At 46.5% G+C, this 13,650-nt stretch overlaps 1 protein-coding gene across 9 annotated transcripts in view; it reads right to left on the reverse strand.

Moving 5' to 3' along the window:
• Positions 1-3,959: 3,959 nt before the first annotated feature.
• Celf1 (CUGBP Elav-like family member 1) overlaps positions 3,960-13,650 on the reverse strand; it is an 88,282-nt gene continuing 78,591 nt past the window's right edge. For 7 of the 9 annotated variants that reach the window (XM_042676453.1, XM_042676452.1, XM_042676449.1 and 4 more), the window contains 4 exons: positions 12,226-12,411; positions 10,786-10,929; positions 10,222-10,388; positions 3,960-10,133 (listed from right to left, as the gene is read on the reverse strand). In XM_042676453.1, coding sequence (XP_042532387.1) covers positions 10,261-10,388; positions 10,786-10,929; positions 12,226-12,411 — 458 coding nt within the window. In that variant the 3' untranslated portion in view covers positions 3,960-10,133; positions 10,222-10,260. The remainder of the gene's footprint in view (positions 10,134-10,221; positions 10,389-10,785; positions 10,930-12,225; positions 12,412-13,650) is intronic. The other 2 variants (XM_042676446.1, XM_042676444.1) reach the window with 1 other exon arrangement.

Consider the following 13,650-nt stretch of genomic DNA (forward strand, 5'->3'; position numbering starts at 1 on the left):
GTCCGGTTGTGGGGCCTGAACTCTGGGCCTGGGCGCTGTCCCTCAGCTCTTCAGCTCAGGGTTAGCACCTGACCACTTGAGCCACAGCACAACTTCCGGCTTTTTCTTATGTGGTGCTGAGGAATCGAACCCAGGGCCTCATGCATGCAAGCCAAGCACTCTATCACTGAGCCACCTTCCCAGCCCCTTCCTGAGCTTTTTCACTCAAAGCTAACCTCCTACCACTTTGAGCCACAGCACCACTTTTGATTTCCTGGTGTATTGGAGTCTCACGGATTTTCCTACTAGGCAGGATCCTCTGACTCACCCTCCTGAGTAGGATTACAGGTGTGAGCAGCTGAGTCTCAAATGTTTGTCTAGGCCTCAATCCTCTTTAATGCCTCCTGTACATTGGGTAACACACATGAACCGCCACATCTTTTTTTTTTTTCCAAGTTAGCCTCAAAACATGACGCTTCTGATCTCTACCTTGTGAGTGGGTGGGATTACAGGAAAGAGCTGTCACTCAATCTTTAAACATTTTTTTTTGGGTGGGGGGAGATGGGAAGGGTGGGAAGGGGAAACAAAGGAGGAGGCAACAATGCTTGATAAGAAATACACTCATTATCTTGCCCATGTAATTGTAACCCTTCTGTACGGTATTTTCACAATAAACAATCATGTTTTTGGCCTATGTGCTAGTCCTAGGGCTTGCACCCAGGACCTGAGTTCACACAGCTTCTTTGCTCAAGGCTGGTGCTCTACCACTTGAGCCACACAGCTCTACTTCTGACTTCTGGTGATTAATTGGAGAAAACAGTCTTTCTGGACCTTCTTGTTCAATATGGCTTCAAACCTTGGATTTCAGCTTCCTGAGCAGCTAGTATTATAGGCATGATCCACCATTTACCAGTTTAAATACTTTCCTGCCAGGGCTGGCTTGGAACTGTGATCTTTAGATCTCAGCCTCTCAATTAGCTATGATAACAGCTAGGATAACAGGTGTGCCTAATCAGTGCCTGGCTTTAAGCATACTTTTTTCTCTGGGCCTGGGCATGGTCCCTCAGCTCTTCAGCTGAAGGTTAGTGCTCTACCACTTGAGCCACAGTGCCACTTCGTTTTCTGGTGGTTTACTGGAGATGAGTCTCATGGAGTTTCCTGCCCAGGCTGGCTTTTGAACCGCGATCCTCAGATCTCCTGAGTAACTAGGATTACAGGTATGAGCCACTGGTGCCTGGCTTAAGCATACTTTTGATAAACAAAAATGGACGATTGAATAAAAGATCAATTAAAAGCAGTATTTGGTTGGTAAGTTTTGGATTTTTCCCCCATCCCTAAGCAGAGGTTCAAACCTAGTACCCTGGCAAGGTAGCACTCTACCACTGATTTATAATCCCCAGCTCTTGAATGAAGTTTCTTCTTTTTTTGTTATGGTACTGAAGGTTGAAATCATGGACTTACATTTGCTAGGCAGGCGCTCTACCACTTAAACCATGCTCCCAACCCCCTTTTGCCTGTTTTTTGAGTAGGATCTCGCAGAGAATGCTTGAGGTTGGCCTAGACAGAGACCCACTTAATTTACACTTCCCATAACTAGTCTGACAAGCATGGGCCATTATGTCCAGCTATTGACTGACATGGGAGCTTTATGTTTTTTGCCTGGGCTGACCTTGAACTGTGATCCCCTAATGCTCCACTTCTGGCATAACTACGATTACAGGGTGAGCTGCTAGTACCAGTGCCAGGCTGACAACAGCTTTTATTTTTCTTCCCCGTTGTGGACTTAAACAGAGGGCCTGGGCGCTGCCTCAGCTCTTCAGCTCAAGGCCAGTGCTCTACCACTTGAGCCCCAGTGCCACTTGGAGATAAGAGTCTCATGAAGCTGGGAGCTGGTGGCTCACGCCTGTAATCCTAGCTACTCAGGAGGCTGAGATCTGAGGATCACGGTTCAAAGCCAGCCCGGGCAGAAGAGACCGTGAGACTCCTATCTCTAATAAACCACCAGAAAACCGGAAGTGGCGCTGTAGCTCAAGTGGTAGAGCGCTCGCTTTGAGCTGAAGAGCTGAGGGACAGCACCCAGGCCCAGAGTTTAAGCCCCACGACCAACAACAACAAAAAAAAAAGTCTCATGGACTTTCATGACCTGTCTGGCTTTGAACCGCGATCCTCAGATCTCAGCCCCGAGTAGCTAGGATTACAGGTGTGAGCCACCAGCGCCCGGCCTGACAACAGCTTTAAAACCCAATTACAACATTGTTTTTATTTTGAGAAAAGTGGACAGTATCAAATGAGGTCTAGTCTGGGATATGTTGGGTTAAATCAAATCTCAGAGGCTTTAATGCCTGACTTCTCAGAACCTTTGATGTTAGTGCAAGTCTTAGACCTTAGGAGAACAGCCTGAATTTTGCGTTTAGAACCCTTACTTCACAGACTATATCCAGGGCTAGTCATTAAAGCAGCTCCCATTGGGAAATGCTCCCTCAGATATACCCAATAGGTCTGGCCCACCTTCGGCCATGGACTAGTTGTGGCCTCCAGACAGGCTTGCACTCCACAGGGCTGGCCTACCCAAATTTGCTGGAGTCCAGCAGTTCCAGGGAGGACTGAGTTCAAAACTCTTCAGCCAGAGGGTTAGAAATCCTGGCCCAGTGAGGACCGGGTAAGATCTATTCTTCGGCCAATGAGTCCTGGCCCAGTGGATAGCTGAACTGAAGCTCCCAAAGGTCTAGGTTGAGTAATTTAGAATTTACTCTTTAGTGAAAGAGTAAACCAAAAGAGGGGCTGGGAAGGTGGCTCAGTGGTAGAGCACTTGGCCTTGCATGCCTGAGACCCTGGGTTCGATACCTCAGCACCACATAAGCAGGAAAAAAAAAAAGCTGGAAGTGGTGCTATGGCTCAAGTGGTAGAGCGCTAGCCTTGAGCTGAAGAGCTGAGGGACAGCGCCCAGGCCCAGAGTTCAGGCCCCACGATTGGACTGCCCCCCCCAAAAAAAGAGCAAATCAAAAGAATCTTCAGCAGTATAAGTGCTTTGTGTTGGAGAGGAAGACTGTGGTGACTTGGGATTTGTTCTGCAGTACTAGAGGGGAGACTTTGGCAAAAGCAGGTTTGGGTCAGTTCTGTAGTATGGCAGCCACGGCTGAGAACAGAGAAGCACATAAACCAAGGCTGAAATGCGATCTAACTCTGGGGAGGAACGATGGAAACAGTCATTCTGATTAAGAAGCACTGGACACATCAATGGACATGTTAATAGCCATTTGAAGATTAAAAATATAATCTTAAGGCTGGGAAGGTGGCTCAGTGGTAGAGCGCTTGCCTTGCATGCCTGAGGCCCTGAGTTCAATTCCTCAGCACCACATAAGCAAAAAGAAAAAAGCCGGAAGTGGAGCTGTGGCTCAAGTGGTAGAGCGCTAGCCTTGAGCTGAAGAGCTGAGGGACAGCGCCCAGGCCCAGAGTTCAGGCCCCATGACCAGACTCCCCCCCCCAAAATATATATATATATAATCTTAAAAAATGGAGGGGGAGTACCAGAAAGTATTTCTTTTTTTTTTTTTTTTTTGTCGGTCGTGGGGCTTGAACTCTGGGCCTGGGCGCTGTCCCTCAGCTCTTTAGCTGAAGGCGAGCGCTCTACCACTTGAGCTACAGCGCCACTTCCAGTTTTCTGGTGGTTTATTGGAGATAGGAGTCTCACGGTCTTTCCTTCCGGGCTGGCTTTGAACCGCGATCCTCAGATCTCAGCCTCCTGAGTAGCTAGTATTACAGGCGTGAGCCACCAGTGCCCGGCTCAGAAAGTATTTCTTAATGTGTGTATGTGTATGTTTTAATTTGTGGTGATTTGCAAAGATTTTTATTGAGACACTGCTTTCCTTCAGAAGCTTTGGGTGGGTGCATGATGAAACTTGACTGGGGTCCCCACCCCCTGCTTCAGGACCACCACAAATCCCAGCCCCATCAATCAACAACTCTGAAGACCACATCAGTTCTTCTCAAACAGTTTAATAGCAAATAAACAAAGGAAGGTACCACACTTGGCAGATACAAAATGACTTTTTGTCCGTGTGTCTGTGCAATTAAAACAGATTTAGGTTCCCCATTGGGACAAAAGGAAAAAAACACACAAAAAAAGGAAGGAGAATCCTTTGAAACACATACTCCTTTGCTCCAAACTTGTAACAACTTTTTTTTCTTTTTTTTTTTTAATCCACTACACAAACTCTGTGATTAGGTAAGAAAAGCAGCAAGGGCTCTTCTTGCCTTTTTAAAAAACCATTAAAGCAAAATCCATAATTTTCTACAGAGTACAACACAAGTTCACACAAAAAGACATTTTCTTTTGCAAATCAAAACAGGAAAGAAAGGAAAGCTCAAACAAGGTCAAGGAAAAGCATTCTACGGCTGAATCACGACTTTGAGTTGATTAAATCCCGTTGTGGCTGCAGAACAGACTGTGCGTTTGGTCATAGTGGCAATTTTTTTTCTCTTCACATTGTGAAATCACTTTACATTGTTTTCTAGTAGAAAAGGCAAAAAACTGTACAAAACCCCTAGTGTTAAATACAACGTTTGTACCAATAAAAAACTCACACAGGTTTGTCTCCAAAATGTAAAGTTTCTTTTTTTTTTTCTTTTTAAATTATTCACAAAAAGCAGCTGGAAATCAGAAAGGCAGCTGCCGCTCCAGGGTCTCAAATCCATTAAAACCACCACAGAACAATTAAAACAATCAGAGAGAGAAAAGGAAAAAGAAACAACATCCAACGTTTGGCATTTGGTTTTATCCACAGGTTTTCCCAGAGCTTCTCTTGGAATTGAAAACAAAATATATTGGCAAACAAGGCTTCTCAATACACAGGAGCCTCAGCGCCTCCTGCCAACAGAGGTGGCTCTGTGCAGTCAGACTGTGGGGCACAGCCATCACTCAGACTGGGGCTTCTGGCCTCTTTTCATCCAATCACCCTTCCAGAAAAATCAAGCAACTTACCATACACTTACTGGCCCTCCACTTGGCTGCTATTTCCTTCTAGTAAGAGTGGTCTCAAGCACAATACTGGGCAGCCTGCGGATCCCAGAGCAGGAGTTCTCACCAGGAGTTCTGATGAGATTCCTTCCTCTGTCAACCCCAGAATGCATCATGCTAGAACAGTGCTTCTACCTCCACCCCATCTCCAAGTCACTAGCTGCACCATACCACCCTTCCCTGGAGAATCCTGTTTCCCAGCTCTCACTGCTGCCAGTGTGGAATTCTGGGTAGGATCTGTCACAAATTCCTCCCTGCTTCCTCTTCCCTCCATAGACCCATCCCTGCCTTTCTGGCCTTTCCCTTTCCATTCACATTCATCCTTAAGTCCCAAAACCCTGAGGCTGGATGGTGCTATAAGAAGAGGGTTAAGTTCTCAGGAAACCAAAGAGCTGGCTGGCCTGGCACCCAGGGACAGAGCTATTTGGCTCTTTACTCAATTTAAAAAACAAATTCCCACCCTTATTCCACCCCACTAGCTAAGCAACAGCAGAGCCTGTGGTCAAGAGCCAGCATGGGGGTGGTTGGTACCCAAGGCTGTAAACAGTGTAGAGACTGTAGTATTGTGCTTGTCACCTAGGAAAAGCGCTGGCAAGTAGTATAGTGCCACTGCACATGTAGGTAGCCTCCTCTGGCAGTAGGAGCACCCTCCCTCCTCTGGGTGCTTCCCCTAATGCCTTAAGCCTCCTGCTCAACCACAGCCACCTTAGCATTCTAGCTATACGCCTTGTGCCTCTCTCGGGCCCCCCTGACCCTCTGAGCAGGGCCGCCAACACCCTGGTCTCCCTGTTGAGACCTGGAAGCCGCAGGAGGTGACAGTCTAAGTGCACAGGCAAACGCTCTTAAGGGCAGTAGAGGAGAAAGTTGCCACTTCAAAATAATACAATCTTGAAAAAAAAAAAAAATCAACCCCACAATTTAAAACAGCTTCTTTGAAACCCTTTTAAATCGGTCAGTTTTTGCACAAACTATAGAAAACAGAGAGGTGAAGGTGATATATACGAAGGTGTGAAGAAACAGCAGGAAACATGCAAAACTTGTTTTTTCTGGGCATAATCTTAGTAGGAAAGGAAAATAATTCAAAAGAAAAACACAAAAACAATACCAAAAAAATAAAAAATAAAAACCCTCAAAGCATTACATTCTGCTGTGGAGACTGTAAGAACAAGCACAGAAGGAGCGGGGTGGGGCTGAGGGGAGGGGCAAGAGGGACCCAGCTCCCCCGCAGGGTTATTCCAGGGAAGAGCCACAGAAGAAAAAGAAAAAGGGCTGGCTGGGGTACAAACTGCAGCCTTCAGTCAAAAAAGAAGAAGGGGGTTCAGCTGTTTTCTGCAGTCGAGAACTCGGGGGGCGGGGGGGGGGGAGTCAAGAGGGGGGGGAAGAAAAACAAAAAGAATACATGAGGTCTCCTTAAGCCTCACAAACAAATCAGCAAAATGTGCTCAGGAGCCTCAAAAGGTTTTAGTGACACTTTTATTCCATTGTTTACTTCAAAGTTGTCTTTAAAACTAAGCACACAGAGAAACAAAGCCTAGAAACGGACTGGCTGTGTGTTCACAGAAATACAAACACCACACGGTATGTGCTAGTAGGGCTGCTCTGAAGACAATTACAAAGAATTGGAATCACAAAATCAAGTGGTTATCTTATGAAGTTCTAGAAAAATAGATTTTTTTATATTCAAATGCAAGTTTAAATATTTCCCCTTCAGCAGTCGTTCTAGCAAAACCAATTTTGGCAGCACAAAAGGGAAAAAAAATAAAAAGGAAAGAAAAAAAGAACAAAGAAAGAAACAAACATAATAAAAATACACATCAGCATCAAAGGTCAACACAAGGTCAAAGGTGAGAGTTCAAGCATCAGAGAAGCTGAAGAGACAGGGATTTGGACGATGTACTTGACGCCACATCGACATGCTTTAGGCACAACGATGAACAAACGGCAGGAATCTAGAAAAAAAAACAAACCAGAAAGAGGGAGACCCACTGAGTTACACAGAGCAATACATCCAAACAAAGAGAGAGAGAACAGGACACTCACTGTGTGTGCAGCCCTGAAATGAGGAGGCGGGGCGGGCCGGGGGTGGGTAATGACAGGGAACTTTCGCACATGCCAACAATGGACACAGGGAAAGTCAAAAAGGACATGGAGGACACCAAGAAAACATCCAATTGCCAGAGACAGAAGGGAACCTAAGGCTTGGATTTCCTGCGAAGCACCCAACATAAAATAAAAGAAGGTATCTGGGGGAGCAGGGCAGTAGCCTCAGCTCCCATTCCCTGGCCAAGATGGGCAGGGGGTGGAGTAGGAGAGATGCTGGCTGGGGCGGGGAAGATTCTTCAGGATAGAGGGCCAGGGTATCCTGCCCAGTCCTAGGGGGACGGCCCTTTGTTCCCAGAAATCCAAGCCCTTGGCTTCCACATATGCGCTGGCCTCTTCTGTGGAACCCAGGAGACAGTGATCTGGCTGCATTCAAGGCAAATCAATTTCATGATGTAACCCAAGAAACAAACAAACAAAAAAAAACTACAGCAGAAAATACATTGCAAGTGAAACCTCCACAAAACAGAAAAAGACTGCGTAAGACTAGACTTCGAGTCTTCATTCTCTGAGCTAAGCCCTTTCACACGGTGAGACTGGTAGGGGAGCAGCTTCTTCACAAAACCATCTTTGGCCTGGGGAGAGAACTGTGCTCAAGGGCAGTGCTGCTGCTGCTGCGCTAATGCTCTGGGCTGAGGAAGAATAGAACAGAAGTGCGTGTTCTCACCAGCTGGCCGCCTGAGCAGACCAGACCCCTGCTGGGACAAGTGTTCCTTTTAAGAAAAGAGAACCTCAAGCAGGCACAAAGCCTTGGGATCTGTATCAAAGGCAGTGCAAAATATCTTTGCCTCTTGTCATTAGGACAGTTTGCTTAGATCCCAGAACCCAGGACAAATCCACAGACAAATGGTGGAGGAGGGAAAGAAAGGAGGAGGAGGGGGAGTTCTGGCCAAGGAGGAAGACAGACAGAAGGTTAGGAGCACAGAACCGGCAGCACCCTGGAGAGCACAGCTCTCTCCTTTGCCAATTCACAGCATTAACATTAGCCTTCCCCTTGGGCAGGTGAGCTGGGCTGCAAATGGCCACACAAAGTCAGTAGTTTCAATCATACACAGCACCCTGTGTGTACAACAATCACATTCTGGATTCTACAAAATCCTAGCCTTTTCCAGAGATATAATTTAGGTAATAAATATTCTCCACCCCGGAGCTGTATAAAACTTCTATAAAAATAGAAACAACATTCTTGGTTCCAGCTGGTTGGGATTCAGAACAGCGCCTCCCCAACCTAGCATTTTTTTACTTTTTCTTTTTTTTTCTTTTTTTGTTTTTTTTTTTTGTTTTCTTTTTATTTTTTCTTTTTGTATTTATTTAAAAAAATCCCATCATAACCCTGGAAGCCTTTAGAACAGTTTTATCCTTTGAAACACAGGACATATTTCTCCCAGTGCGCAGAATTCAAGTTTACGTGGTTCAGCTTAAGAAGTTATGTTTCACGTTTCTTAGAGGACAACAGACCCAGGTTATCACTACGAGTAGGGAGCAGCTGTGCCAGCTTCAATGGGGGATCCAACACCAACAACTACCTGTACACCAGCAAGAGGGTCACTCCCTGTTTTTACCCATGGGGACAGTGTGACAAGGAGAGTGCCCCTATCTGACTGCAAAGCAAACAACCCCTTTATTCTGATCTCTGATGCCAGGGGCCAGGTCTTGGTTGCATTTCCAGGGTCCTAGGACTCAGTCCCTGGCTGTAGCTAGTAGTCATATTTTAACAGGACTACCTTTGCCCAGGTGCATTCCAACGGCATGTCATCCTTAGCTCTCCATCTCTACAACAGGAGAGGCAGAGGCAAAGCCTACAGGCTGAGAGAGTCATAGGCAAGGGCTGGAATGAGACCCTGGAGGCAGCAGGGAGCTAACTTAAGCACGAGGACAAAAATGGATACAGTAATACTGAGGTAAATGAACACTAAATCCATATGGAGGCTGTAAACATACTTTCCTCCATCCCCAAGGGCAGAAAATGGGGCTAGAGTAGTTAAAAGAGGAGCCTGCCAGACCTCTATGGGAACACTACGGCTGGCACACCTCAATCAAGGAGGAAAGCATGGATTTCTGAATCTTTCTGGCCACTGGCAAATGCAGTGCCCTGGCTTCAAGGGACCTTCTGATTAAGGTATACCAAGAAAGCAGGCTCTTCCTCCCCCAGCTAGATGGCTTTTGATCACTGCCCAGGAAAGGAGCCCTCCTTTAGCTAGGTGCTGCAAGGGCAGCTTGAATCTGCCCTTGAAAAAATTGTGGCTTGGGATGGAGGTGATGCTCCTGGCTGTGGCAAACTACAAGGAAGGAAACCAGGCAATACTTTCCAGAGAAACCTGATTTAAAGGGAAATGGGTCATGGTCTAATTTGATGTTTAAGTAAACTAAATATGACCTCTTTGGCTGCTTCACCCAAATAGCCACACGCTAGGCAGGGCAAACCAATACCAAAGGAGGGCTATGGGTGAGGTCTCCCTGCTTTTTGCATATTAGCAGGCTAATTTAACAGCTGCTGTATTTAAAAAAAATTGCTGATCCTCTTTTAGGAAAGAGGGACAGAAATTCAGGACAAGAATCTGAAAACAGGTGGAAAAAACTCAGACTCTCCATGGCTATGGCAGAGCTTCTGACTCCAGCTGCCAGGGCAATAGTGTCAAGTCACCCCCGCTCTGCTCCAAAGCCAACCCACCTGCTTCCACCCTGCAGCTCTTGGATGTCAGTTCTAATTTCACCCACCCTTGTACTCAGATTCTGAGGGCCAACTTTTTGCTCCACCCAGTCAGTCCTCTCTCGGGTAGTTTGGGGGCAAATTCTGATCATCTTTTAAATACATTTCCCTATTCCTCCTCCGCCAGGGTGGTTTGGTGTTGGTCCTTCTCAACACACTGGTTACAAACACAGCAAACTTTAAATAAAGGGGGGGAGGGGGAAACAACTCAGGATATGGCACCTAAACTCCAAAGTAAAACACTGGAAACCAAAGCACAAACTTGTCCTCTGTACGAAGCGAAACTCCCACAGAAGGCAGTAGCCGAGTCTTCAGGGCAAGCTGAGCCTGCGAGAGTGGCAGGGATCAGGGTCCAGGGCTGTCAACACACAGCCTTAGGGCTTCAAATCATTAAGGGTGCTCCTCCCCCACTTACCAGAAGACCCTCTCACTCCAGTCTCAGAGGGGAGCACGCTCAGTAGGGCTTGCTGTCATTCTTTGAACGCTTGAGCTGCACTTTAAGACGCTTCATGCCAATCTGGAAGCCGTTCATGGACTGGATGGCAGCTTGAGCAGAAACCGGATTGTCATAACTTACAAAACCTGTGTATCCAAGCAGAAACCTAGGTGAGGGATGCCACGGGGCAAGGAGAGTCTCAGTCTTCCTTATGCAAGAGATGCCTTATGTGCTTAGTTTCAAATCCAAATGTTTCCAGGAGGTGTAAAATCTCTGGAAATGTTATCATATGAATTAGTCTTAACAGTACTACCTGACATCCACATAGTACTTTTCCTTTCTTTTTCTGGTAAGCTGTTTTCATATTTGTTTTTCCCTCTAGAAAACTGCCAGAAATCACTGTCTAGGCTACAGGTATGAGAAAACTAATGTCCCAAGTTAAACAACAACCCAAACTCAAGTCCAGCTCTTTCTGTTGTCAGCCTCTACTCTTTTTCAATGGTATTTTATCCCATCTTGACACCAGGAAAGAAGTCAACATACCAAAACACTTGCTCAGGTTTGTCTGCTTGTCTATAAAAACCTTGGCAGATACAACATTCCCAAAGGGCATAAACATCTGCAGTAGGTCCTGATCTCCAAACTCCTGGGGCAGGTGGTATATGAACAGGTTGGCTCCTTCTGGACCTTCAAAATACCCATGGATGGGGAAAATATCAGTGTCAAGCACTATATATCACCCTATGCCAATGACTTTCATTCTCACATATATTAAAACAATCACAATCGTATGTTAGATGCCAGTGGCTCACACCTATAATACTAGCTACTCAAGAAGCTGATATCTGAGAATCATGGTTTAAAGCCAGCCTGTTCAGAAAAGTCTGTGAGACTCTTTTTATTTTTTTGGGTGGGGGGTCAGTTGTGGAGCTTGAACTTTGGGCCTGGGCACTGTTCCTCAGCTCTTCAGCTCAAGGCTAGTGCCCTACCACAAGCCATAGTGCCACTTCCAGTCTTTTCTGTTTATGCAGTGCTGAGGAATTGAACCCAGGGCCTCATGCATGCAAGGCAAGCACTCTACCACTAAGCCATCTTCCCAGCCCCATCTGTGAGATTATCTCCAATTAACTACCAAAAAAGCCAGAAGTGGGGCTGGGAAGGTAGCTTAGTGGTAGAGTGTTTGCCTAGCATACATAAAGCCCTGGGTTCAATTCCTCAGTACCACATAAACAGAAAAAGCCAGAAGTGGCACTGTGGCTCAAGTGGTAGAGTGCTACCCTTGAGAAAAAGAAGATCAGGGGTAGTGCCCAGGCTCTGAATTCAAGCCCCAGGACTGGCCTGGACTGACCTCTTCCTTTTCCTTTCCACTGTGGTCTCCAGTCTGCTCATGTTCTACCACTTGAGCCACAGCTCTACTTCTGGCTTTTTGGTGGTTAATTGGAGATAAAAGTCTCATAAAACTAGGTGTTGGTGGCTCATGCCTGTAATCCTAGCTACCCAGGAGGCCAAGATCTGAGGATCATGGTCTGAAGTCAGCCCAGGCAGGAAAGTCTATGAGACTCTCATCTCCTTTAAAAAACTACTTAGAAAAAGCCAGAAGTGGTACTGTGGTTCAAGTGGTAGAGTGCTAGCTCTGAGCACAGAGAGACACAGGTACATTGCCCAGGCACCAAGTTCAAGCTCCAGAACCAGAAAAATAAGTCTCACCAACATTCCTGCCCAGGCTGGCTTTGAACCACAATCCTCAGATCTAGGACTCCTGAATAGCTAGGATTACAGGTGTGAACCATTAGTGCCAGGCTTCTTCAGTCTACTCTTGCAATTAGTGAGAAAGTGTTGGTCTGACCACTTACCTAATAGGTTCTTTTAGTTTCTGTCCTGCTTTTTCAGTTCTGGTTCTTTTACTTTCTGTCCTGCTTTTTCAGTTCTGGTATAGAAAGAGTGACATGCACATCCCTGACCCCAACTTCCCTTGGCACTCACCTTCCTTCTGGCTTCCAGCAGCACCAATACTCTGCTGTGTCAACAGATTCTGGTTGTACAGAGTGGGGAGTGCGGCGGCAGCATATTGCTGGATACCCGAGTAGGCCTGGGTAAGGGCCTCCATGGTGCTCCCAGTGCCGTTGGAAAGGCCACTGCTGCCCAGGCCACCATTTAAAGCAGCCATCCCTTGATTGGAAGAAGAGAAGGATTAACATGCTAGGCAGATTCAACTGATACCAAAGTCAGATCTATTTAGTGACATCTGGAGGAAAATTCACAATGCTCGCCCTTTCAACTTTCCCTTAGTCAAATGAGTATTCCTCCTAAGGGAAAAACTAAGTCAGATTTTAGAACATTCACTAGGCCTTGCTAATGCTAATGTGGACATTAAAAAAATACCAGGCCCAGGGGCTGGGTAGGTGGCTCAGTGACTGCCTTGCATGCCTGAGGCCCTGGGTTCGATTCCTCAGCACCACATAAGCAAAAAGAAAAAAGCCGGAAGTGGCGCTGTAGCTCAAGTGGTAGCCTTGAGCTGAAGAACTGAGGGACAGCGCCCAGGCCCAGAGTTCAGGCCCCACGACCAGATTTCCCTCCCTCCCCCCCAAAAAAAATACCAGGCCCAGACATGGATCTCCCTCTTACTGTCATCCTGCCTGTGGAAGAAAATAAGACCACTCACATTCTCTCAGGCTATTGTGCCACTTTCTCATATAGAGCTAGGATTGGGAACTATAATGGGTATAAGTGACATAAGATGTGGGTAAATGGGATGAGGTTGTAACTGATTGGTAGAGCACTCACCTGGCATGGGCAAAGTCCTAGGTTTGCTTTCCAATACTATACACCCACACAAAAAAGATGTAGGTGGGCTGGGAAGGTGGCTCTGTGGTCGAGTGCTTGCCTCACATGCATGAGGCCCGGGATTCAATTCCTCAGCACCACATAAACAGAGTAAGTTGAAGTGGCGCTGTGGCTTAAGTGGTACAGCACTAGCCTTGAACTGAAGAGCTGAGGGATAGCACCCAGGCCCAGGGTTCAAGCCTCACGACCGATTTAAAAAAAAAAAAAAAAGTGGGTAAGATGCTAGCATCAAATAGTAGTTAACAGGCCTGGGAATGTGGCATAGTGGCAGAGAGCTTGCCTTGCATGCATGAAGCCCTGAGTTCGATTTCTCAGTACCCACATACACAGAAAAAGCCGAAAGTGGCGCTGTGGCTCAAGTGGTAGAGCGCTCGCCTTGAGCAAAAGAAGCTCAGAGATAGTGCCCAGGCCCTGAGTTCAAGCCCCAGGACAAAAGAAAGAAAGAAAGAAAGAAAAAGAGTACATTTATTTATTTTGTTGGTGGTTATGGGGCTTGAACTCTGGGCCTGGGTGCTGTCCCTGAGCTTTTCAGCTCAAGGCAAGCATTCTACCACTTGAGCCCCA

Source organism: Dipodomys spectabilis, unplaced genomic scaffold (genome assembly GCF_019054845.1).
Source record: "Dipodomys spectabilis isolate Male_0828 unplaced genomic scaffold, ASM1905484v1 ptg000030l, whole genome shotgun sequence".
Taxonomy (NCBI): domain Eukaryota; kingdom Metazoa; phylum Chordata; class Mammalia; order Rodentia; family Heteromyidae; genus Dipodomys; species Dipodomys spectabilis.